At 42.4% G+C, this 27,577-nt stretch overlaps 1 protein-coding gene across 5 annotated transcripts in view; it reads right to left on the bottom strand.

The window, feature by feature from the left end:
* Positions 1-27,577, bottom strand: part of dnajb2 (DnaJ heat shock protein family (Hsp40) member B2) — a 65,183-nt gene that overhangs the window by 24,275 nt on the left and 13,331 nt on the right. For 3 of the 5 annotated variants that reach the window (XR_009445966.1, XM_059647550.1, XM_048534946.2), the window contains exons 2-6: positions 16,900-16,990; positions 10,592-10,701; positions 6,924-6,977; positions 4,186-4,302; positions 1,619-1,711 (exon numbers count right to left, since the gene is read on the bottom strand). Coding sequence is in view for 4 of the 5 variants with exons in the window: in XM_059647550.1 (XP_059503533.1) it covers positions 1,619-1,711; positions 4,186-4,302; positions 6,924-6,977; positions 10,592-10,701; positions 16,900-16,964 (439 nt within the window). In the remaining variant the exon portion in view is untranslated. Of the gene's footprint in view, positions 1-1,618; positions 1,712-4,185; positions 4,303-6,923; positions 6,978-10,591; positions 10,702-16,899; positions 16,991-23,554; positions 23,784-27,577 lie in introns of all 5 variants that reach the window. The other 2 variants (XM_059647551.1, XM_048534945.2) reach the window with 2 other exon arrangements.

The following is a 27,577-nucleotide window of genomic DNA, read 5'->3' as shown; positions in this document are numbered from 1 at the left end:
GAGGGTGCTCCATGACTTTTGAGCCCGTGACAGTGCTGAGTCATGAAATTACAGACGATGCTGAAGTTCAATTTTGCTGCAGTTGAGGCTCACAACACTTTATGGATTCCCAAGCCTCCCAAGTTGCTGGGTCTGTTCAAAATCTGTCCCAGCTAATGTGGTGATACCTCCACACACCACAATGGAGGATATTGTCATTGTCCAGTCTGGGTTTCACTTCCACAAAGACCACGCAGTCATCACTCTTACTGATACGGTCATAGCCGGATGAGTCTGCAGCAGGCAGGTTGGTGAGGCTGAAGTCAAGTTTGCTTCTCCCCACCTGTTGGTTCCCTCAGCACCTTCTACAGACCCAGCCTAGCAGCTATGTCCTTTAGGACTCAGCCAGTCAGTTCTGGTGCTGCTGAGCTGCTCTGGTGATGGGTTGGTGATGGATTGGTGATGGACGCTGAAGTCTCCCACCCAGAACACATTCTGTACTTCTGTCACCCTCAGTACACCCTCCATGTGGTGTTCAGCATGGAGAAACAGCGACCCATTAACCAAAGTGGTGTGTGTGTGCGCGCATTTGTGCGCACGCACAGCTGTTGGAGGAGATCAGCAGAGTGTTGAATGTCAGATAGTTATTACGCAGGTACAGTAAGTAATGAAGCAAGCTAATGGAATGTTACTATTTGGCACACAAACTGAACGTAGAAGTGGAACTTATGCTTCAGTTACACATGACACTGCCAAGGCCATTTCTGGAGCACTGCATCCTGAACTGGTCTTACTTAGGGAAAGACGTAAATGCATTGAAAGTAATTCAGAGAAATTATACCATACTAATACCTGGAATGGGCACATGGTCTCATGAGTAAAGGTTGGACATGCTAGGAATTAGGAAAATTAAGTGGCAACTTGTTTGAAACAAAATCCTGAGAGGTCTTGACAGGCTGGACATTTCCTCTTGTGGGAGAATTCAGGGCTAGGGGCTCCCATTTCAAAATCAAGGGTGGTCCATTTGGAAAAAAAACCCACAAAGATTAGGCAAAATATTTTCCCTTAGAGGGCTGACAGATTTTGGAATCCTCTTCCTGAAGTGCTGGAAGAAGAGTCCTTGAACATTTTTAAGACAGAGATTGATTCTGAAGCAAGGAATGGAAGGTAATCAATAAATGCAGACTTGAGCTTACAGTCAGAAGAGCAATATGATCATATTGAATAGTCAAACATGCTTGAGGGGCTGAACGACCTATTCCTGGACAAGGCAAAGGTGATGAAAGAAAAGCAGAGATGGGAAAAGTTGGGTGTGGTCCCTGACAATTGCAGGGAATCTCAGAAGGGACATAACCCCTAGATTTCACAAACACCTACAGTGGCATGGATCCCTGCTGAGCTGTCCACTTGTCCTAGCCTCTGTTAGTAAAATCCAAGCCATAGCAAGGAGAGGCATTTCAGGAACTCCATTACGCAAACACCTCTCCCAGCTGCAGGGGAAATAGAGACAGAGACAGGCAGCTGGGCACACCAGCCATGGCAGCCATTTCTCCCCCTTCCTGCCCCTAGGCGGTGTTAGATTCCACCCTATGACTAGCTGCACAATATCACCATTCCACTATCCCGACTTCTGATGTACCTGATCCTGTGGGGATGGAGAATGAGAAGAACGATCCAGGTACTCGACGACTTTGGTCGATTCCTCCCACTTCAGAAAATGGACCAAAGTCTTCTATAGGTGAAGTAACAGGGAGAAAAGTATCCGTTATCAAGTTCTTTTACATGATGTCAATAAATGATCCTAACAGATAAAGCGGTGCCTGCACTGATGTTAATATCTCTCAAGCCACGTGTAACTCCGGTCACCACACTATAGGAAGCACGTGATGTATTGGAGGGGATATAAAGGAGATTCACCAGGATGTTGCCTGGGATGGAACATTTCAGCAATGAAGAGGATAGATAAGTTCGGGTTGTTTTCTTTGGAGCTCAGAAGGCTGAGGGGTGGCCTGACAGTGGTGTATCTGATGATGAGTGGCATGGTCAGGGTTCATATGAAACAGCTAATCCCCTTCGTTGAAGGATCAATAAAAAGAGGGCACAATTTTAAGGTGAAGAGTAGGAGATTTGAAACAACCTTTTTCACCTAGAGGGTGGTGGGGGTCTGGAATGCACTTCCTGGGAGGGTGGTTGGGTCGGGAAACCTCGCAACCTTTAAAAAGTGCTTAGATGTGCATTTGAAATATAATAACATTCAAAGCAATGGACTTGGAAGTGGGATTAGTCCGGGATAGGTCAGTGCAGGCTTAACGAGCAGAAAATCCTCTATCCTGGCTCTATGACTCAAGGAATTAGAGCTGCACAGAGCTTTTGATGGGCAGTAGGAGGTTACAGAGAGAAGGAGGGGAGGGTGAGGGCATGAAGGGGCTTAAACATGAGGATTAGAACTTTAAAACTGCATCCTTGCCTGGCAACGCCTCAAACACGGGTCACCAAGCACAGCAGGTCATAGTGCCATCGAGTTACACAGCTCAAATAGACCCTTCAGTTCAATTTGTCTGTGCTGGCCAGACATCCCAGTCTTACCTAGTCCCATTTGCCAGCATTTGGCCCATATCTTTCTAAACCCTTCACATTCATGCACCCATCCAGATGCAATTTAAATGTACTAGGCTCCACGACTTTCTCTGGCAGCTCATTCCATACACACACCACCGTCTGTATGAAAAGGTTGCTCCTCAGATCCCTTTTAAATCTTTACGCTCTCACCTTAAACCTACGCCCTCTGGTATTGGACTCCCCCACCCTTGGAAACAGACCTCGACTGTTCACCCTATCCATGCCCCTCATGATTTTATAAACCTCTATAAGGTCACCCCTCAGCCTCTGACACTCCAGGGAAAAAAAGCCCCAGCCTATTCAGCCTCTCCCTGTAGCTCAAACCTTCCAATCCCATCAACATTTTGTACATGAGAACAAAGTGTGGAGCTGGATGAACACAGCAGGCCAAGCAGCATCTCAGGAGCACAAAAGCTGACGTTTCGGGCCTAGACCCTTCTCTCTGATGAAGGGTCTAGGCCCGAAACGTCAGCTTTTGTGCTCCTGAGATGCTGCTTGGCCTGCTGTGTTCATCCAGCTCCACACTTTGTTATCTTGGACTCTCCAGCATCTGCAGTTCCCATTATCACGGATAACATTTTGTACATCTTTTTCAAGTCTTTTCAAGTTTAACAACATCTTTCCTACAGTCCAGAGACCAGAGTGGATGAATGGTATTTACTTTTTGCACATCGGAATAGGAGCAGCAGAGTTTTGATTGAACCGAAGTTTGCCTTTGGATCAGTTACAGAACCTCAGATGCACAAAATTATTACAGTGCAGGAGGCGGCCATTCAGCTCATTGTGTCGACACCAGCTCTATTAACTGGTCATCGGGGAGGTGATGGCCTAGTGGTATTATCAGCAGACTGTTAATCTAGAGACCCAGGTAATGATATGGTGGCCACAGTTTGAATCCTGCCACAGCAGATGGTGGAATTTGAATTCAATAAATATCCGGAATTAAGAGTCTAATGATGATCATGAATCCATTGTCGATTGTCAGGAAAAGACCATCTGGTTCACTAATGTCCTTTAGGGAAGGAAACTACCATCTTTACCTGGTCCTGCCTACATGTTGTGCCAGGCCAGGTAAAGCTGGTTGTTTCCTTCCCTAAAGAACATTAGTGTGGTTGATTCTGAACTGAACTGAATTAGGCATGGGTGATAAATGCTGCCTAGTCAACGATGCCCTCAACCCATTAATGAATAAAGAAAAAGATGATATTACCTAGTGCCAGTCTCCTTTTCCCCATAGCCCTGTACACCATGATGATCTAAATAACCAACCAATACCCTCCTCAGTGCCTCAGCTGAATCTGACTCCACCACATTTCCAAGAAGTGAATTCCAGACCCTAACTATTCGCTGAGCGAAAAAGGTTTTCTCACATCACCCTCGATTTGTTTGCACATCATTTCAAGTCTATGCCCTCCTGTTCTGGTATCTTTTACAAACAGGAACAACTTTGCCCAATCTACTGTGTTACATCCCACCGTGGGGTCCCTTGGGATCCTGTGGAAAGTGACTGGCCATCATGCTGTGGCCTTGAGGAGTAACCGTAGAGGAACGAAGCAAAAGCAGAAAGCAAAAGCAGTGAATCCTCACCAAATAGCTCTGCAAAAGGATCTCGCCCACCGAAAAATTCCCTAAATACTTCGTCAGGGTTTCGGAATGAAAACATAAAGCCTGGGAATTCCGTGTCCATGGTGGGGCCTCTACCGCCTGTTAGAAATAAAAACATTAAAATATTCAAGTCTATAAGTGCAACATGGACATCAATCACACAAGCACTAGATGTAGCCTGTAAGCTAATAAAACTACCTAATAAAAATAAACCAAACAGCAGTGCCCACTTCAAAGTTCATAAGCAAAGAGGTTACACATTAAGCTTTAAGAGATAACAAAGTGTAGAGCTGGATGAACACAGCAGGCCAATGCTGCGTGGCCTGCTGTGTTCATCCAGCTCCACACTTTGTTATCTCGGATTTTCCAGCATCTTCAGTTCCCATTATCTCTGACACATTAAACTTTTATGGAACCTTGTTTAGACCACAAGAGAATGGTCATACTGGAACTCTTTTGTTCTGACTTCCCCAGGCAGGACAACTAAATTCTAAATAAAAACTGAAAGAACTGCGGATGCTGTAAATCAGGAACTAAAACAAATTTTCTGGAAAAGCTCAGCAGGTCTGGCAGCATCTGTGAAGGAGAAAACAAAGTTAACATTTCTGTTCTGAGGAAGGACCACTGGACCCAAAACCTCTCAGTTGCTGCCCGACCTGCTGAGCTTTTCCAGAAAATTTGTTTTTGTAACTAAATGTTACCCTATCAAATAGAACAAGAACAAAGAACAACACAGCACAGGAACAGGCCCTTTGGTCCTCCCAACCTGCACCAACACGTTTTGCCCTTGCGCATTAAAACTGTCTTCACTTACAGGATCCAGATCCCTCTATTCCATTTGTCATGTATTCATCCAGGTATTTCTTGAACGCTGCTATCATGACTGCTTTCACCACCTTCTCTGGCAATGCATTCGAGGCACTCACCATTCTTTGTGTGAAAAACTTGCCTTGCACATCTCTTTTAAACATTCCCCCTCTCCTCACCTCCAGCACCTCGAATCTGTGACCCCTAGTAATTAACCCCTCCACCCTTGGAAAAAGCCTCACACTTGCCACTCTAATCAGGTCATTCACTTTCATGATAATGTCAATTAGATCGCCCTTCAAACCTCCTGCGTTCTAGTGAAAATAAACACAGCCTATCCAACCTTTCTTCATAGCTAAAATCCCCCATGTTAGACAATATCCTGGAAAACCTTTTCTGTACCCACTCCAAAGTATTCACATCCTCCTGGTAGTGCAGTGGCCAGAACTGTACACAATATTCCAGCTGTGGCCTAACTAGAGTTCCATAAATCTGCAGCATAACTTGTCTATCCTTATATTCATCGCCCCTTCCAATGAAGGCAAACATGCCATAAGCCTTTTTAACTGCCTTATCTACCCGTGCTGCCAACTTCAGTGATCTGTGGACCTGCACACCCAGATCCCTCTGCATATCAGTACTCCTAAGAGGTCTGCCACTCACTGCACAATTTTCACCTGTACCTGACCTTCCAAAATGCATCACCTTACATTTGTTCGGATTAAACTCCATCTGCCATTTTTCTGCCATGCCTCCAGCTGATCCATATCCTGCTGTATCCTTTGACAATCTTCTTCACTGGCCATGTTTTCCTCTAAATCGTTTATGTAGATCACGAACAGCAGAGGTCCCAGCACTGATCCCTGTGGAACACTACCGTCACAATCCTCCATTCTGAAAAGCATCCTTCCACCGTTACTCTTTGTCTATGACTAAGCCAGTTCTGTAGCCATCTTACCAGTTCACCCCTGATAACATTTGACTTCACCTTTCCTAATACTCTGCCATGAGGGACCTTGTCAAAGGCTTTACTGAAGTTCACGTCGACAACATCAACAGCTTTTCCCTCAATCATCTGCATCACCTCCTCAAAAAACTCAATTAAGTTAGCGAGGCATGACTTCCCCCACACAAAACCACACTGTCTATCACTAACGAGCCCATTTGCTTCTAAATGCATATAGATCTTATCCCCAAGAGTTATTTCCAATAATTTCCCTACCACTGACGTGAGGCTCAGAGGCCTAGAAGTTCCTGCATTATCTCTGCTACCCTTTTTAAACAATGGGATGATATTGGCCATTCTCCAGTCTCTGGGACCTCACCTATGGCTAAACAGGATGCAAAGATGTTCATCAATGCTCCAGCAATTTGTTCTCTTATCTCCCTCAATATTGTGGGATAGATCCTATCAGGAGCTGAGGACTTAATACTTTTTAAGAGGCACAACACCTCTTCCTTTTTAAAAGCAACTTGGCTTAGAAATTTGACACTCTCTTCCCTGAGATCACTGTCTACCAATTTCTTCTCTTTGGTGAATACCGACACAAAGTATTTGTTTAGGACCTCGCCTACCTCTTTCGGCAAATATTCATCATAAACCCCTCAAGCAGTAATTATAAGCTACTGGTCTTGGGTTTAAAAGGTTCAATTATTCTTCGGAATACACAGATCTTTGGGAAGGGGAGATGATAGAACAGTGGCATTGCTGCTGGATTAACAATCTAGAGACCCAGACAAGGTTATAAATAGAAGACCCTACCTCTGGAATAAAACCTCAGAGATTCAGGTCCCACCTGCCCCAGTCTTGGGACAGGAGGCAAAAATAACTGCACAGATGTTTGGTGGAGGGGGTAATTGGGAAAGAGTTCAACACTAAAATTGAAAATCCGAAACAAGTAACGTGCTCTTACCTCCTCCGATTAATCCATCCTTTCCATATCTGTCATAAACTTCTCGTTTACTTTCTACAAACAAAAGATGAAGAAAATTAAATGGCACACATATCACATGAATGTTGTGCAGCACGGCAACAGATTGAGCTAATTACATAATAGCTAGTTATGTTACATCAGTGATATATGAGAACCTCTGGAGACATCAGACTCAACTAAGAGGAAATACATGACACTGCTTTAGATACTTGCTGTTAACATGCACTGGATGTTAAAATGGATCAAACAGGAGATGGGGGCTTGGAAACAGGCAGTGCATTACCACCAGCATTTCATGCTATGCACAGCTTTGAATGAGCAAGCAACTTTGTTTGGGGGATAATTTATTGACATTAAAGCTCCTTCAAAGCCACTAATATTACAACATTCTTGATTTCAGATCTCTTCATGTTCCTTTAATTCCTCAATATGTTCCTATCGAAAAGAACCTGCCAATGTCATGGTCTAGCAAAGGGATCAGTTGAGAGAAACAGGGATGTGATGGTAATTGTTGTACACAGCAGTTAGTATACAAAAGGGCAAACTTACATCATGCAATATGCACTAGTCATTAGATTAAAAAGAAAGGTTCCTAGAATGAGCTGACCATAATCCAAAGAGATGGGTGTGCAGTCCAACTCCCCAGAAGTATTCAGCGTGTTGCGTATAGCTGGCAGAACGTCCAGTGCATGTTAACAGCAAGTATCTAAAGCAGTGTCATGTATTTACTCTTAATTGAGTCTGATGTCTCCAGAGGTTCTCATATATCACTGATGTAACATAACTAGCTATTATGTAATTAGCCAATAATTACTACAGAACAAATATTTACTGATTATCAAGATCCGGTCTGTATTTTCCTGCAAGTGTCCTGTGGGCATCTTTCCAAAACTTAGATTAATCTACAATAAAGAGGATTGGTAGCAGTGAATCAAACAGTAAAATATTGCCAGCACTGGAAACCAACAGTATAAGATGTTAAAATAAAACAACTGTGGCTGCTGGAAATGTGAAATAAAAACAGAAGTTGCTGGAAAAGCTCAGCAGGTCTGGCAACATCTGCGAAGAGAAAACCGGAACTGAAACTTTTGCTCCTTTTTTTTAAACCTTCACAGATGTTGCCAGACCTGCTGAGCTTTTCCAGCAACTTCCGTTTTTGTTCATAATTTACAGCACCCACAGATCATTCATTTTTTATGCTCTTGAAGATGTTCTCTGGCCTCAGAACACTAACTCTGCTTTCTCTCTACAGATGCTGCCTGACCTGATCAGTTTCTAAACCAATTTCTGCAATTGTTACAAGATTCTAACCTTGTGATTCATCAGCTACGTCATTCAGATTTTTGCAATCTCTCACTATTTAAGATATTATGTCACATTTTCACTCTTTCTGCCAAATGGAAAATTTCACACTTTCCCATGTTGAACGCCATTTGCCAGAACATTTGCCCACTCACTTAATGTTTCTCTATCCCTTTGTAGGCTCTTCATATCCCCGTCACAACTCACTTTCACACCTCCCTTTGTCTCATTAACAAATTTAGCTACCACACTTTTGGGGCCTTCATCCAAATCATTTATATAATTTCCTTTAGTCATTCACTGTGGGCATCATGGCTAGGGTAGCATTTATTGCCCATCCCTAATTGCCCACAGGGTAGTTAACAGTCAACCACATTGGCTGTGGGTCTAGAGTCACGTGTAGGCCAGACCAGGTAAGGATAGCAGTTTCCTTCCCTGAAGAGGATTTGAGACCCCAACACCAACTCCTATTGTACACCACTTGTCTGTCTGAATATTTGTCAATATTTGTCTATACTTATTCCTAATCTTTGATCCCTGTTGGCCAGCCAAGCTTCTATCCATGTCGATATATTACCTCTTACAACATAAGCTCTTATTTTTCTCAATAACCTTTGATGTGGCACCTTACCAAATGCAGTGGTTCCCCTGTTTCAACAGCACAAGTTAATTCTTCAAAAATTCCAATAAATTAGTTAAAGGTGATTTCCCTTCTATAAAATCATGTTGGTTCCACCTGATTACCTCAAACTTATCCAAGTCCCTGTTAAACATCTTTAATAATAGCTTCTAACATTTCCTCTATGACAGATGTTAAACTACAGATTTGTAGTTTCCTGATTTCTGCCTCCCTCATTTCTGAGTAAAAGAGTTCCATTTGCTACTTTCCCAATCTAGAGGAAACCTAATTGAATCTAGTGAGGCTACTTCTTTTGAGATCCTGGGATGAAATCCATCAGGAGCAGGAAGTTGTCAACTCTCAGATCCAACAATTTGCTCACCATTACTTCCTTGGTAATTATAATTTGAGTTCCTCCATCCCTTTCAATTTCTGATTTACAGATATTTCCAGGATGCTACTTGCATCCTCTTTAGCGCAGACCAATGCAAAATATCTGTTCAGCTTGACTACCACCACTTTATCCTCCACTACTAATTCCCTGGACTCATTTTACATAGCACCAACTCTTGCTTTGTCAACTTTTCTCTCTTAAATATCTGAAGGAATTGTTGTTATACGTTTCACAGTAAGACAGTATGAGGGAACTGGATTATCAGCAGCAGACATACGATCAATAACACAGGCACTGGGGTCGGGGTGGGGAGAAAGGGGTTACTTGGTGACAATGTGAGGGAGCTGGATTAACACCAGTGGAGATGCAGTTTCTAACACAGGGCATTGGGAAAGTGGAACGTTACTCAGCGACAGTGGAAGGGAGTTGGATCAACTTCAATACAGGTACAATTATAGGTCGGGGGATAACAGTGACAGTGTGGGAAAGAGCAGGATGAACTACAGTATAATAGGGTGCTCCAGCATAAACCACTGAGTCTCTTCATCAATATATAGCATATTCTAATTAGGAATTCCATGAAAATCACCAAGGGAAAGCATTATAAATAAAAGAGCAGAAAAGAATGCTAAATATTGATTCACTCACTATTAGACCCTTGTAAAGATATGTGACATTTCAAGTAAATGATGGTTCCATCACATTGGGAATGGCAGCATAGCAGTAAAATCTACTGGATTAGTAAATTCAGATGAGTTCTGATCTCATCAAGGCAGCTATAGGGAATCAATAAAACTAGGAATAAAAAACTAACACAAGCCTTCTGAAATGGCCTAGCAAGGCATTCCAATGTTAAGAAGGTGCTTCACCATCACTTGAGAGTGGTGGTACCGATGCATTTAAGGGGAAGTGAGAGAAATATGACTGGGGTAAACGAAAAAAACCAGGGAACTAAGGACACTGGGAATCAGAAACAAAATCTGAAACTGTTGGAAAAACTCAGCAGGTCTGGCAGCATCTATGGAGAGAGAGCAGAGTCAACATTAATTTCAGTTTTGAGGGAGGGTCACTGGACGTGAAACGTTAACTCTGCTTTCTCTCAACAGACAGTACCAGACCTGCTGAGCTTTTCCAGTAATCTTTATTTGTGCTACTGCAAGGGTATTTCTTACAATCCTATGGAAGCTGTAAGTTCAAGAGCTCACAGTAACAAGTGGATGATGAAACACGTAAGGGAAATTCTTCAGCATTTGCCTTTCTTATACCAAACAATCTTTAGGAAATGACTCTTTGTAACAAACAATTGGCAAACAATTTGGTATAAACACTTACTGTCCGATAGTACTTCATACGCCTCCGCAATTTCCTTAAATTTCTGTTCCGCATATTCTTTATTATCTGGATTCTTGTCTGGATGCCATCGCAGTGCCAACTTTCGATAACTACGATGACGTGGGGAGAGATGGAAAAATGAAAGAAAATTTCAATTGCCACAGGGTCATCATTCGCGAAACATACAAATTCAGTAAAGGCCAAAAATTCTCCATGTATAGGTTTATCTTGCCTTTACATTCTACTATTTCAGCTCTCTCACGGTCTCCCGAAAACTGAGCTCATCCAAAACTCCCTGCATCTGAACTAGCCAATCTACTAGAATGGTGAATCAGGATCCATGGACTGAAAGGCAGTAGAACAAGAGGGACTCAATGATCTTGCACTAGCCTCATTCATTAACCCACAACTTGCTCACTGAGCTATACTGACTCCAGATTCTATGAAGGCACTGATTTGAAACTCATCATTGTTTTCACATAGCCACAACCCTTTTTATTCTTGTAATCCCCTACAGCCCAAAACACTATGTTCTCTGCTCTATTCCAATTCTGGTCTTGTGCATATTCCCTATTTTAATTACTTTACTATTGCTTACATGAATTCAGCTGCAGAAGTGACAAACCTGGAATTTCTTCTCGAAGCTGTGCTCTCTCCTCCTTTCAAATCAGTCTCAAAAACATCCTTCTTTCAGCAGGGTTTTGGTCTACCCTAATGATACCTATTTTCAACTTTTGACATCATTTCTCTTTGGGATGGTTAAACTAATTAGTTTAACTTAATTATGTTAAAATGCTGTGCAAGTGCCAATTATTGTTGTTTCTCGTCAGCAATGCTAAATAACATTTTGTCAAAACTTTAATCGTCATCAGGGCGATTTGCAAGAAATGTTAACGTAAACAGCATGAGAGAAAAGTGCTAACTGGGTACCTGTTTGCAGAATCAGAACCCACTTTCCAATCAATAAGCACCTTCATGAGGGGCAAATTTTTTTTAACAGAGGGTGGTTCGTGTGTGGAATGAATTTCCTGAGGAAGTGGTGGATACGGGCACAATTACAATGTTTAAAAGACATTTGGAAAAGTACATGAATAGGAAAGGTTTGAGGGGGTATGGGCCAGCAGCAGGCACAGAGGATTAGTTTATATTCAACATGGATTGGTTGGGCAGAAGGGTCTGTTACCATGATGTATAACACTATGATTCCATGACTCTCCTAATGAAGTCTAAATGTGTTCCCTTTCCCTTGGTATTCTTGCAATTATCATAATGAGTGCAATATGAAAGGCTTTGCAAAATGTGACATTTTTTCCACAATGCCTAAGTTCCGTACCATCAATTGACTAGTTATCAAAATCCAGCTCCAAACCTTATTATCTCAGACTCCAGCATCAGCAGTTCCTACTATCTCATACTAACTTTGTAATTCATTATAGAAATATTCGAGAAGTTATTGGGTTTTCTGTTCAGCTCCACACCTCTAGTAATACATCAATTACAATAAATCTGCAAGTCCTGTTTAGAGTGCTATGTTATTATCTGCAGCAATGCCACACATTTCTACATTTGTTATCTGATCTGTCTCAAACTGCTTGTTAAGCAGTCATGGCTTAGACATGTGACACAATTCCAATAATTTATGATTAGTGCACTCAAAAGAACCTTAAACAGATTGAGGGGGATTTCCAACTTCCTTTAGCTGCACTTGTCAGCTACCACAGCTGACCGACCTTTCTACCCCAGCCCTATACACAGACAGTTTCAGGAATCCTGCTGGTTGCATATATCATGGCATTATGAACTAATCACTTAATCTGAAGCCTTGGCAGAAATCAGCTTCTGTGGTTCTGCATTTGAAACCAGGCAGCTCATTAAAGGGAGACTGGGATGACAGCTGGATAATCAACTGACTAGACATATTCCTGGTGGTTTCATCACGTGACCTCCTCAACAGTGGATATTGCTGCAATTGGACTAACCTCATGATGTAATGTCTTCTCACACCCAACTGGAATGCAAAAGAGCTTGTTGTTACCCATATGGATGATTCTTGACTGTCAGAGTCAAACGGCCTCTTTCTTCCCTCCTATCTCCAATATTCATAAGATCTAAGCTATAGGAGCAGAATTAGACCATTCAGAATCAGACCATCGAGGCGGTTCTACTCTTTCATTATGACTGATATGCTTCTCAGTCCTATTCTCTTGCCTTCTCCCATAAGGCAAACAAATAATAGAGTTCTGAGGAAGGGTCACCGGACCTGAAATGTTAACTGTCTTTTCTTCACAGATGCTGCCAGACCTGCTGAGCTTTTCCAGCAACTTTGTTTTTGTTCCTGATTTACAGCATCCACAGTGCTTTCGGTTTTTAATAGAGTTCAAATGATAACTAAACAAAAGTGCATTGATTTTCTAATGACGTTTCTCCTGCTGTCAGCAGTATCCTGGAGATTAATTCTCATTTCCTTGAGACTTCAGATAGGCAAGCTCCAAACAAATCACTTTGTAACCTAAATTTCAAGGAATACAACCCTATTTTGTGTAAACTCTCCACATAATTTTTAATCTCGCAGCCTCTACAGTTGTAAATATGTAACAGTCCCTCCAAGGTTAACAGTTGCTTTCCTTGCTGTGATACCGAAAAATTTCTCTCAGCACTTCCAAGTGTGGTCTAACCAGGGTTTTGTTCAGCTGTGGTATAACCTCTCACCTTTCTTCTGTAGTTCTGATACAAAGGCCAGCATTACTTCAGACTTTTAGATTATTTTCTGTTCCTGCTCATGCTATTTTAATGAACATGGACACCCCAAGTATCTTTGGGCTTCCAGAGTTTCTAATTTTTCATCATTTCAGCAAGTGTTCTACTCAATCTCATCTGCAAAATAAAAGTTAGATTGGACTCAAAATGTTAACTCCGCTTCTCTTTCCACAGACACTGTCTCAGTCAAGTTTCTCCAGCAACTTGTTTCTACTTCTATTCAACTCTATTTCTCAAAGCAGATGTCTTTACACTTATCTGATCATTGACTTCAGAAAGAAATGAGAACAAGCTCCCATCTACATCAACGGAACTGAGGTTGAAAGAGTGAAGAACATCAAGGTCTTCAGAGCGACGATAACTGACAACCTGTCCTGGACTTCCCACTCAGATACAATGGTCAAGTGGCACAAGAACGCCTCTTCTTCCTCAGGCAGCTCAGGAAATTTGGTATGTCCATAAGATCCCTCACCAACTTCTACAGATGCACCATAGAAAGCATACTGTCCTGCTGCATAATGGCCTGGTACGGCAACTGCTCTCCCCAGGACCGTAAGAAACTACAGGAGGTTGTGTACACAGCCCAGACCATCATGGAAGCCAAACTTCCAACCATGCATTCCATTTACATGGCTCGCTGCCACAGAAAAGTGACCATCATCAAAGACCCATAGCACCCCTATTTTCTCCTAAATTCTGTCCTACAACCTCATTCGTCAGGCAGAAGATACGGAAGCCTGAACACACATACCAGCACAGTCAGAAACAGCTTCTTTCTGGCCGTTATCAGACTGTTGAATGGGTTCTAGCCTCAAATAATGTAACCTGCAATGTAGCCTGTTTGCCTCTAAGCCCTTTTAATCTGTACATTCTTTGCTTGCTGTGATCTGCCTGTACTGCCTGTAAACAAAGCTTTCCACTGATTGATTTTATTGTCATGTGTACCAAAACATAATCAATCTGATGATGCAATCTAATCATCCAACATGTAATTTCATTGTTTCTTTATTTTCAGTCTGCTATCACACCATAAATCAGCTTTCAAAGTATCAGCAATGCTCCCATCCACTGCCTCTGGGTTAGGTGGATTGGCCACGATAGGTGAACTAGCCATAGCAATGTGGAGTTACTGGGGTAATGTGTGGGTATAGGACGGAGTGGAATGCTCTTCAGAGGGTCAGTGTAAACATAATGGGCTGAAAGGCCTGTTTCCACACCAGAAGGATTCTATAATTCACCTTGGTTGTTTGACCCTTCAAAGGTAGACAGGGTGGTGAAGGCAGCGTTAGGTACACTTGCCTTCATTGGTCAGAGCCCTGATTACCGGAGTTGGGACATCATGGTACGGCTGTACGAGGCATTGATAAGGCCACATTTGGAGTGCTGCATAAAATTGTGGTCACCCTGCTATAGGAAGGATGTAGTTAAACCAGAAAAGGGTATAGGAGAGATATTTATAAGGATGTTACCAAGATTGGGGGTTGGAGTTATAAGGAGAGGCTGGACAGGCTGTGACTTTTCCCACTGGACCATAGGAGGTTGAGTGGTGACCTTATGCAGGTTTATAAAATCATGAGGGGCATAGATAAGATGAATAGCCAAGGTCTTTGTCCTAGGGTAGGGGAGTTCAAAACAAGACAGCATGGGTTAAAGGTGAGAGAAGAAAGATTTAAAAAAGGAGCCTGAGGGACAACCTTTTTACACAGAGGGTTGTTCACAGGTGTAACAAGCTACCAGAGGAAGTGGTAAAGACGAGTACAACTACAACATTTAAAAGACATTTTGATAAGTACATGGAAAGGAAAGGTTTAGCGGGATATGGGCCAAACACAGGTAAATAGGGTGAGTTTGGGAAAGCTGGTCAGCGTTGTCAAGCTGGCCCGAAGGCCCTGTATCCGTGCTGTATGACTCTTCAATGTTCCCTGCACTGTTATATTTGCTGTTGTACAAACTTGTCTATTCGGTAACCTCATGTGGCCAATTTAAAACTTATTACATCATTGAAGCATCTTGAACCAAAGGAGACAAGATGTAGAGCTGGATGAATACAGCAGGCCAGGCAGCATTAGAGGAGCAGGAAAGCTGATGTTTTGGGTCTGGACCTTTCTTCAGAACCAAAGGCCTATTTTCTATGTGAGGGATCAGTGTTAATTCCAGATCTATCATGCAAGTAAGCAGGGATTCCCAATAACTCAGAGATTTACTAGATCAATGTCTGAAATAGACAGGCTGTCTTTTGAGGAAAGAATGCACAGACTAGTGTTGTATCTGGTGGAATTTTGAAGACTAAAGGGTGACTACTCTGATGTATCTTGAGCAATTTTCACTAAACAGTTGCAGAAAAGATTTTGATCTTCTGGGAGAATCTACAAATAGGAGTACGAAGTGTGAGGCTGGATGAACACAGCAGGCCAAGCAACATCTCAGGAGCTCAAAAGCTGACGTTTCGGGCCTAGACCCTTCAGAGGTGAAGAAGGGTCTAGGCCCGAAACATCAGCTTTTGTGCTCCTGAGATGCTGCTTGGCCTGCTGTGTTCATCCAGCCTCACACTTTGTGATCTTGGATTCTCCAGCATCTGCAGTTCCCATCATCTGTAAGAATAGGAGTCACTGTTTAAAAGTTAAGGACTGACTATTGAAGACAGAACCAAGGAGAAATTTTCTTGTAGGATCGTGAGTCTTTGAAATCCTGCTTCCACCAGCTTTACAGGAGCAGAATCCTTGTATGTTTTTAAGGCAGAGGTGGGTAGATTCTTGATAAACAAGAGGGTTGGTAGGTGAAAGGTTGTCGGGCTAGGCCGGAATCAAATCAGTAATGATCTTATTGAATGGTGTAGCGATTTTAAGGGGCGAAATGGCCTATTCCTGCTCCTACTTTCTATGTTCTTATAAAGAAACAGGGAGCTGTATAACTGATAACTGCATTGAAGGTAGGAGATCAGGGACTCATGAATTATGGAGATCAGGCAGGAAAGTGGAGTTCAAACCAAAATTAGATCTGAAGTAATCTTACTAAATACAGAGCAACCTCAAGGGGCTGAATGGCCTACTCTATTTCTAATGATTTTATGACACGAGGTGTCCCCTTCTCCCATAAAGTAACAGTTCAGTGAGCAAGTGGTTCGTATGTGGAAGAGGCTTCTTAGCCAGGCAGTATGGACTCATTTAAACACGCAGTGTATTGGTTTCCTTCAGAAAACAGTATTTGGGACTTCAACAAGAGAGATATTTGGGATCTATCAGGCAGTGTGTATAACGTGATTCAGGGAGGGGGGAATTTGACTTTGAACTGCAAAGTCCCACAGCTCTCCAGCAGTGAGAGATTTCTTACCTCATGCCTGAGCTTGTCTGGACTCTCTGATAGAGATTGGCTGTTATGATTAGTGAACAACAGTACCAGCATGATTAGAAGGTGACACAGATCTTTAGATCCTTCATCATCTAACAATTCCCAGTTCCAGGCCACTTTACAAAGGCACACAGATAACTTACAAATACATTCACTTTAAAAATGTCAGCCTGAATGAAGGATGCAGACACAAAAATACTTACGCTTTTTTGATATCTTCTTGAGAGGAATTGTGAGAGACTCCCAGGATATTATAATAGTCCACCATTTCCCCCAGTACAGCTGTGCTTCTGGCTGCAAGATAGAAGCAAGGTGCAAGTCAATATTTAATAGCAGTGTATTTCTCATAATTCCGATAAAAGGAGAAAAAAATTGAAGTTTTTGGTCTTGTATTCATCAAGGCTGAATGCAAGCAACAAACTTCATAAAAGTGACCTCAATTTTTCAAGTCTGCTTGCAAAGCCAAACTGTTGATATCTTGTCTCCTTGAGCAATGTTTAAGTTCTCTCACTAACCTCTTCTTCAAATTTCTCCATAGCATCGCTATTTCTGTAACCTTCTCTATCCATACAACCCTCTCCAGATCTCTGTACTCCTCTAATTCTGAGGCATTGCACATTCCCATTTCTATTATCCCACATTGGTGACTGAGCCTTTGGCTGCCTGGACCCCAAACTCTGGAATTCCCTTCCTTAAAAATCTCTGACACTCTATCATTCTTTAATGAACTCCTTAAAACGTACCAAGCCTTTAGTCGCTTGTCCTATCATCTCACCTGATTCTGTCATTTTTTGATTGATAATTGTGCCTGTGGAACACCTTGCGAAAACATTTTAAGATGACACTGAAATGTAAATTGTTAGCTGCATAGCACTGCAGCATCTTTAAAAGTGCAGTTGCCTTCAAATCATAGTGATTTTTGTTGGAGTGATTTTTGTTGGAGTGATTTTTGTTGGAGAGATTTCCCAAATGCAACTGAAGGGACTTAGGGCTTTGAAAGAAGGCTGTAACCCTAACACAGTTCTTTTGAGAGATCAGGTACCCTTTAAAAAACTTAAAATGTTTCCGTGAGTACAACAGGTAGTTAACAATTTCAAGCCAGGTTAGTGGTTGACACCCAACGGAGTCAGAGAGTAGGGCCTGAGGCCTTGGAATGACATGTAACTTTTGCCTTCCTGACCCAGGCTTCCAGGTGAGACAGAAGGAGAGCATGCCATACCTCTTCCATCAGGCAAAACATACAGAAGCTTGAACACGTGCACCAGCAGGTTCAGGAACAGCTTCTTCCTGGCCATTAAGAGACTGATGAACGGACTCTCCAACTTCAAATAATGCTGATCTTTCCAAGGCACATTTCATGTGACGTAACCTATATACCTCTAAGTTTTCTTTTCACCCTCTGAACTGTACATCTTTTCTTACTACGATCTGCCTGCACTGGTTGTAAACAAAGCTTTTCACTGTACTTAGGCACATATGACAATAAATAAGTCACACAAACAGGGAACAGTGGCATCATACCAAAGAGGGTGAAAAATGTGATGGTTCGTTTGCATATTTGCAACAGAAAGGCACATAAACGGGAGCTCACTGTTGGCCTTTTTGCTTGGGTGGGGATCACACAAACGTTCTGACCCAGTGGACCCTGGTGGGGTTGCAGAATTAACAGGTTCCTCTTAAATACAGAGAATCATTGGCTGCACCCACATGAATAAAGGCATCAATTCATCTACTAAACAACTCAATGAACAGTAAATCCTTTCACTCCCTGAATGCACAGGTCGTGTGGGACCACACCAAGGTGCACCAGTATCCCAGAAACTGCTACTCAGCATAGGTTCAAAGTATGTCTTTACAGATTTTGAAATCACTTTCTGTCTACATTCTCTGCTGTGTGGGGAGATCACAAGTAAAATGCAACTTCGAAAACTTTTTTCCTCAATACCGATAGTAAAATTGTAGATCTTACTTCTCAATCTTTTATACAACTTTCTTACTATTACACAGTTTCGCCAGAAAGAATGGAACAAATTTCAATACTGTCTCATTTCTTCTTTCATTTGCACAGTGGTAGAGAACAAAAAATTCACAGGTATTCTGATTCACTCAGCACTTCAAAGTTGCAGAGTACAGTTTCAATTCTTCGGTATTTTGCACTAAAATTCACCCAATCTTATCATCTCACTTCTGACACTATGTTCAAATATTGTATTTAGTGTGAAATTGTATTTAATTCAAAGTGAAAGCAAGTTGCAGCAGGGGTAGAGGTGACATATTTGTACCATCGATAAGCCACAAGTGAGGTGCCGCAAGACTGGAGGTTGGCTAACATGGTGCCTCTATTTAAGAAAGGTGGTAAGGAAAAGCCAGAGAACTGTAGACCAGTGAGCCTTACATCAATTGTTGTAGGGAATCCTGAAGGACAGGATTTACGTTATTTGTAAAGGCAGGGGCTGATCGGGGATATTCAGCATGGCTTTGTGCATGGAAAATCAAGTCTCACTAATTTGGTACATGGAGTTCAGTAAAGTGTTCAACAAGGTTCCTCAAGGTATGCGGGTTAGCAATGTTAGATCATTTGGAATACAGGGAGAACTAGCCATTTGGATACAGAACTGGCTTGAAGGGAGGAGATAGAGAGTGGTGGTGGAGGGTTAGATTTTAGACTGAAGGCCTGTGGCCAGCAGTGTGTCACAAAAGTTCAGTGCTGGGTCTACTGCTTTTTGTTGTTTATATAAATGGTTTGGGTGTGAACATAGGAGGTTTGGTTACTAAGTTTGCAAATGACACCAAAATTGGAGGTGTAGTGGACAGCAAAGTTTACCTCAGCATACAATGGGATCTTGATCAGATGGTCTTACGGCCGAGGAGTGGCAGATGGAGTTTAATTTAAATAAATGTGAGATGCTGCATTTTGGAAAGGCAAATCAAGGCAGGACTCATACACCTAATGGTAAGGTCCTGGTGAGCATTGCTGAACAAACAGACCTTAAAGTGCAGGTACATAGTTCCTTGAAAATGGAGTTGCTGGTAGACAGGGTAGTGAAGGAGGCATTTGTACACATCTTTATTGGTCAGTGCATTGAGTATGGGAGCTGGGAGGTCGTCTGTCTGTACAGAACGTTGGTTAGGCCACTTTTGGAATACTGTGTTCAATTCTGGTCTCCTTGCTATAGGAGGGATGCTGTGAAACTTGAAAGGGTTCAGAAAAGATCTACAAGGATGTTACCAGGGTTGGAGGGTTTGAGCTTTAGGGAGATGTTGAATAGGCTGGGGCTATTTTCCCTGTTGGGTCGGAGGCTGAGGGATGAACATATAGAGGTTCATAAAATCATGAGGGGCATGGATAGGGTGAATAGACAAGATCTTTTCTCTGGGGTGAGGGAGTCCAAAACTAGATGTTATAGGTCTAAAGTGAGAGGGGAAAGATTTAAAAGGGACCTAAGGGGTAACTTTTTCATGCAGAGGGTGGTGCGTGTATGGAATGAGATGTCATGGAGGCTGGTACAATTACAACATTTAGATGCATCTGGATGCATACATGAAGAGGAAGGGTTTAGGAGGCTATGGACCAAATTCTGGCAAACGGGATTGAATTTACCTAGGATAGCTGGTCAGAATAGGTGCATTGGGCTGAAGAGTCTTTCCAGGTTGTACATCGTTTTGACTCCACAACATATCTACAGCAAACCAGTACGTACATAGTTTCTAATCAAACTGCTCAGAGATGTTAATACATAGCTCTGGAGTAGGTGACAATTGATCCCAGGCCTCCTGGATTAGAGGTAGGGATACTACTGCTCTGCCACAAGAGTCAACCATTACATTCCTCCAAACATCTGCAAATACACAGCAGATTCTCTTAGGCTGATGAAATGTCACATCTTGCCAGTCCCTTCTCAGCAGCTTCACATTATGAACGTCTCGTACAGAGGCCAAACATCATCAGCAAAATAGTAAAGAAAGAAAACCAACAGCACATACTGAAAGTCCACGTCAGCAATGTAGCTTAAACCAGGATTATCCAGCAGTCCTTCATAACCTGTACTCTGCACAGCTATGTAAGAGGCCCTACCTCATCAATGCCCAATGACTGTTACAGGAAGGATAGTACTAAATTGGAGAGGGTTTAGAAAAAATTTACCAGGATGTTGCCAAAAATGGAGGGTTTGACATACAAAAATAGACTGGAAAGACTGGGACCTTTTCTACTGGAACTTAGGAGGTTGAAGGGTGACCTTAATCAGGTTTATAAAATCATGAGGGGCATAGATGTCTTTTCTTTAGGGTTGGGGAGTTCAAAACTAGGGGACATATTTTTAAATTGAGAGGAGAAAGATTTACAAAGGACACATGGAGCAAAATTTATTTACAGAGAGCAATTCACATGTGGAATGAACTGCCAGAGCAAGTGGTAGATGCATGTGCAGTTACAGCATTTAACTGACATTTGGATAAGTTCACAGATAGGAAAGGTTGGAGGGATATGGGTCACGTTTAGTTTGGGAATATGGTCGGCGTGGACTGGTTGGATCGAAGGGTCTGCTTCCAAATTGTATGATTCTATGACTGTAGTGGCAGAGATTGGGAACGTATCTTTTCCATTGCCTTTTCAATTTTGGTATCATTCTAGTAAAAATTTTTTCCAAACTTTCTCCAGTACCTGTATATCATTTCTATCGAAGAGACCAGCATTTCAGGTCTGGTCTCAGCAAGTGTCAGTATAGAGGAAACAAAGAGAATGCATGAGAAACTGAGTGGGTCTGGCAATATCTGTGGACAAAGAAAATTTACTTTTAAAGTCCCAGGGCTGCGCTTGAACCAATGGCTTTCTAACTGTTGCCAGCAGAGTCACAGCTGAGATAATGGGAACTGCAGATGCTGGAGAATCCAAGATAACAAAGTGTGGAGCTGGATGAACACAGCAGGCCAAGCAGCATCTCAGGAGCACAAAAGCTGACGTTTCGGATAACTTTGTTATCTTAGAGTCACAGCTGATACTGTTGTATTAGTATACAGACTTAAAATAAATCCCATCTACAAATGTAACAAAACGTCATATATAAAACAGACATGTACTGTCCCAACACCTTCGATCTCAGGCAGAAACAGAGTTAACATTTCAAATCTTTTTCACAAACGGAGGGAGATTTCTGGAGAACAGTCAGACCACGCTTGAAATGTTAACTGTTTCTCTCTCCAGAGATGTTGCCAGACCTGCTGCATCCTCAGTGTTTTTTTCAGATTTCCAGTATCTCTAATATTTTGTCTTTAGTCACTGAGGTCTACAACACTCAAAACGGCCCTGTGGCCCATTGAGTCTGCACTGATCAAAACCATCCACCTAAATATTATAGTCCTTTTCTCCAGCACTTGGCTCACAGTCTTTTGCTCCTTGGTATTGCAAATGCACACCTAACTAAATTCTTCAATACTGAGGATGTCTGCCACTACGAACCTTACAGGCAGCCAAAACCGTCAACAGGTAATATAGAAGGGGAAAAATTAAAAACCAAAGAATTACTGATGCTGGAAATGTGAAACAAAAGCAGAAATTGCTCAAAAATCTCAGCAAGTCTGACAGCATATGTGGAGACAAATGAGAGTTAATGTTTTGGTTCAGAGGCCCTTCCTCAGAACAATACAGAGAATTTACTTTTAGTGATGTTGGTTAAGGAATCAAATATTAATCGCAGCACCAGAGGAACCTCACCACTCTTCTTTAAAATGGTGCCACAGATCTGTTAGATCCACCCGAGAGGATGGAGGGATCTCCACTTAAATCCTGAAATAGGACCTGCGGCAGCACAGCAGTCCTTCAGCACAGCTCGAGTAACAGCCTGATATGGCCCTTGAACATTGTAACTCTGTACCAATATGTGGAGGTGCTGGAGTTGGACTAGAGTGGACAAAGTCAGGAGTCACATAACACCAGGCTATAGTTCTACAGGTTTATTTGGAATCACAAGCCTCAGAGCACTGCACCTTCATAAGTTGAAGTCACTTCACTCATGACGGAGCTATGCTCTGAAAGCTTGTGATTTCAAATAAACCTGTTGGACTATAACTTGGTGTCATGTGATTTCTGACTTTCTCTGACCCATACGTTGGACATGCAGCCACTTTTTAAACCCAGCATCATTCTGAAAGATAACTTTGCCCGGAACTAGGGAACCACACCAGCAAAAAACTTTCAGGATAATCCCAGGTAAAGCAAATTGCTCGGAGTGGTGTGTTTTTATGATGATCAGGCAACTGAAGGGGAGGCAACTAAATGGGGAGGGTCCAGGCCCGAAACGTCAGCCTTCCTGTTCCTCTGATGCTGCTTGGCCTGCTGTGTTCATCCAGCTCTATAACTTGTTATCTCAGATTCTCCAGTATCTGCAGTTCCTACTATCTCTGAATGGGGAGGTGATGGTTAACAGATATTATCGCTAGACTGTCAATCCAGAGACCCAGAAAACAGGTTTGAATCCCACTACAGCAGATGATAGAATTCAAATTCAATAAATATCTGGAATTAAAATTCTAACGATGACCATGAATCCATTGTTGATTGTTGGAAAGACCCACCTGTTCACTAATGCCCTTTAGGGAACAAAACTGCCATCTTTACCTCGTTTGGCCTACGTGTGTCTCCAGGCCTATAGCAATTTGGTTGACTTTTAACTGCCGTCTGGGCAATTAGGAATGGAAAGCAATGCCCTCTTCCCGTGAATGAATAAAGAAAAGAAAATAAGATATTCAAAGATCCTCAGACAGCACCTTCCAAACCCACGGCCACTTCCATCTAGAAAGACAAGGGCAGCGGATACATGGGAACACCACCCCCTGCAAGTTCCCCTTCAAGTCACTTACCACCCTGACTTGGAAATATATCGCCGTTCCCGCACTGTTGCTGGGTCAAAATCCTGGAATTCCCTCCATATTGCCTTTGTGGGTCAACCCACAGCAGGTTGGACTGCTGTGGTTCAAGGCGGCAGCTCACCACCACCTTCTCAAGGGGCAATTAGGGATGGACAAGAAACGCTGGGCCCAGCCAGTGATGCTCACATCCCACAAATGAACAGAAGTAATTTTAACAAATCTAAAAAAAAAGAAAGACTTGTATTTGTACAGTGCTTTGGACGGCCAATGAATGTCGCAAAACATTTTATAGGAAATGAAAACATTGCCACGAGAAACCCAGCAGAATTTGCAGAGAGCAAGTTCCCACGAAGAGACAATGCCACCTTTGATGTTGTTCGAGGGAAAAATATTGGTTGGAACACCAAGGAGACCTTCCCTGTTCTTCATCTTTCATGCCCCCGACCAAAATATTGATCGTAGCATCAGAGGAACCTCACCACTCTTCCTTAAAACAGTGCCACAGATTTTCAAAATCCACAGCAGATGTTCAATCCACTTTCAACAGTGCATGATACCCTCAGAATAACACTAGGAATGTCAGCCTTTACTTTTAAAAGTCCCACGGCTGGGCTTAAACCTATGGTTTTCTGACTGTTGCCAACTGAGCCACAACTAATACTGTATATTAGCATACAGACTTAAAATAAATCCCATTTATACATGCTGCTAAAGATCATATATAAAATGTATATTATGCAAATAAATGGATCATATTTATATAAAACAGTCACGTACTGTTCCAACACCTCTGATCTCAGACATGTAAAATTCTTGGCCTCTATTTTCAGTCCCTGAACGCAGACTCTGTGATGAGGAGCTATTTATGTCCTCACTACAGTCACTTATAAACTTGTCTCACAGGCCAAGCATCAAAAAAGCTGTCAGCGTTGAATACAGCACCTTTCTTCTGGCAGATTAAACCTCCTCGACTGACTGCAACAGAGCCCTGGACTCAAAGGAGACCAGAATTTAAATGCTCACAAATCAACAATGCAGTCACAGTTATCATTAGACTCTTAATTCCAGATCCTTGTTAAATTCAAATTCCACCATGTGGCAGGATTCGAACCCTGATCCCCAGAACATTACCTGGGTCTCTGGATTAACTGTTCAGCAACAATACCTACAATACTTAGAAAAGACTGACACAGCAGGGCACGCATACCTATCAAATGTATGAATTAGGACCTAGAGCAGGCCACTCAGCCCACCAAGACAGTCTGGTACAATGGTAGACCAGTGCCTTCAGAAAAACTGGACAGTGAAGGGGGCTGGGGGACAGGTGGTTAGACAGAGCAGAGATTTCTGTCATCAATGCAGTAACATTTTCCCCAGGACAGAAGGAAAACTGGGAATAGATTGTAGAAAATTATTCCTGACACCTTGATCTCACACTACTACTTGAAGGCGCTCCATAAAAATTAATTTTTCTTTATTTATTCATGGGATGTGGGCAATTATTTGTTCCCTATCCTTAAATGAGTGAGTGACTTGCTCAGCCATTTCAGAGGGTGGTTAAGAGTCAACCACGCTGCTGTAGGTCTGGAGCCACATGTAAACCAACCCAAGTAAGGATGATAGTTTCCTTACCTACGGGGCATTAGTGAACCAGATGGGCTTTTACAATAATTTGCAGTAGATTCACTGACACCATCACGTAAACCAGCCTTCATTTCCAAACTTAACTAATTAAATTTCCTGTGTTGGGATTTAAACCAATGTACTCACAGCATTATCCAAAAGTCTCTGGATTACTAATCCAGGGAAATTACCAACATTCCGCTGCCTCCAAACACAGGTTTTAAAGGAACATCTTGAAGAAATTGAGGCTGAGAGGCTTGTTGTGGGAATTCCAGAGGCTCAGGCAGCTGAAGGCATTGCTCCTGTGGTAAAAATCATGGGAATGCCAAAAAGGGTGAAACTGGTAGAAGGAAGGAAGGGGTAATAAAAAAAGTGTGGAGCTGGATGAACACAGCCGGCCCAGCAGCATCTCAGGAGCACAAAAAGGGTCAAGGCCCGAAACGTCAGCTTTTGTGCTCCTGAGATGCTGCTTGGCCTGCTGTGTTCATCCAGCTTCACACTTTATTATCTTGGATTCTCCAGCATCTGCAGTTCCCATTATCACTAAAGGAAGAAAGGGGTCATCATGCACAGTGTACACAGAATACTGTTCTTTCGCTGAAAAACTAAGGGTCTGTTTTCCCCCTCAAATGGACAGTAAAGATCCACAGTACTATAAAGAAGAGCAGGGGAGCTCTCCTCAGTGCTCTAAAAACCAAAAACAGATTCTTGTCACCTACTCCTCACTCGTGGGAGCTTGCTGACCACCGTATTTCCTTGGGCTGAAGGATTGACAAGAGTTTTAAATGCTGAGGTGTGTCAGACCAGAAACCTGTAAAGGTCACCGTAAGCACAAAAAAAACAAAATTTGATGATTGTCACAAGACAGGCAGAGAAGTAAGAGATTTCAGGTAAGTAGCGGGAGAATCTCCCTCTTTGGCCACAATTTTGGTCACTGTCCAGTGTTAAAATATTAGAAGCCATTTCCCCTGATGTTAAATTTTTATCTGTTTATGAACAGCCCTGGTAAACAATGTGGGATGTTTAACACAGTAAACGGCTTAACAAATGCACATTCTTTACACGAGTCCTGAACATGCCAATGCTCCCACTCAGCAATTAAATCTGAAGTTTTTGAGCCAAGGCACTCCACAAACACCAACCTCATTGCCAGTTGTACAGGCATTTTAAAACAAAACACAGGCAGCATTTCAAGCAGGCTCCATATAGGGGCTGCTTTCTGTTCCGCTATGCATGATTCATACATTCATTAGTGAAGAGCTTTTTTTTAAGTTATAAAGCAACCAACTAGGCAGTCAGTCAGTTCCCTCTGAAAGATAATTAATGAGTCAACACGTCACTTGAAAATACAGAATAACAGTCCCCATTTAACCTGACATTTCCATCACCACAAATGACACCCAAAATGACTCCTCAATGCTCTACTTTCCTGTGTCACAGTCACCGAGATTTTAATAAGTTAAATGTGTCAAGGGGATGTGGAGAAAGCAGAGTAAAGTGTTGACAGAGGATTAGCCATGACCCGATTAGGTGGCAGAGTGGGCTCGATGGGCCAAATGGCCTACTCCCAGTTTTTCATAAATCACACCTTTAAAGACAGGTTGAAGTTTCCTTCAGCTCAAATAAAAACAAAGCATAAACCTCCTATTAACACCAATAGGTGCCACCATGGTTCAGTGGTTAGTTTTCTTCCCTCTACGTCAGAACTTAGAATCATAGAGATGTACATTACGGAAACAGACCCGTCGGTCCAACTTCTCTCTGCAGACCAGATATCCTAAATTAACCCAGTCCATTTGCCAGCACTTGGCCCATATCTTTCTAAACCCTTCCTATTCACATTCCTATCCAGGTGCCTTTTAAATGCTGTAATTATATCAGCCTCGACCACTTCCTCTAGCAGATCATTCCATAATTGCACCACCCTCTGTGTGAAAAAGTTGCACCTTAAGCCTATGCCCTCTAGTTCTGGGCTCCTGCACCCCAGAGAAAAGACCTTGGCTATTCACCCTATCCATGATCCTCATGATTTTATAAACTTCTGTAAGGTCACCCCTCCGCCTCTGTTGTTCCAGGGAAGATAGCAAAATAGCACCAGTCTATTCAGCCTCTCCCGAAAGCTCGAACCCTCCAAACATAGCAGCATCCTTATAAATCTTTTTCTGAAACCTTTCAATTGCACGCAGTATTCCAAAAGTGGTCTAAGCAATACCGTGTACAGCTGCGCATGACCTCCCAACTCCTACAATCAATGCACTGACCAGTAAAGGTAAGCATACCAAATGCCTTCTTCACTAACCTGTTGAATGGTGACTACTCTTTCAAGGAACTATGAACCTGCACTCCAAGATGTCTTTTTTCAGCAACACTCCCTAGGACCTTACCATTAAG

This window comes from Stegostoma tigrinum, chromosome 7 (assembly GCF_030684315.1).
Source record: "Stegostoma tigrinum isolate sSteTig4 chromosome 7, sSteTig4.hap1, whole genome shotgun sequence".
In the NCBI taxonomy this organism is placed as follows: domain Eukaryota; kingdom Metazoa; phylum Chordata; class Chondrichthyes; order Orectolobiformes; family Stegostomatidae; genus Stegostoma; species Stegostoma tigrinum.
This window is presented reverse-complemented; position numbering and strand designations above follow the sequence as displayed.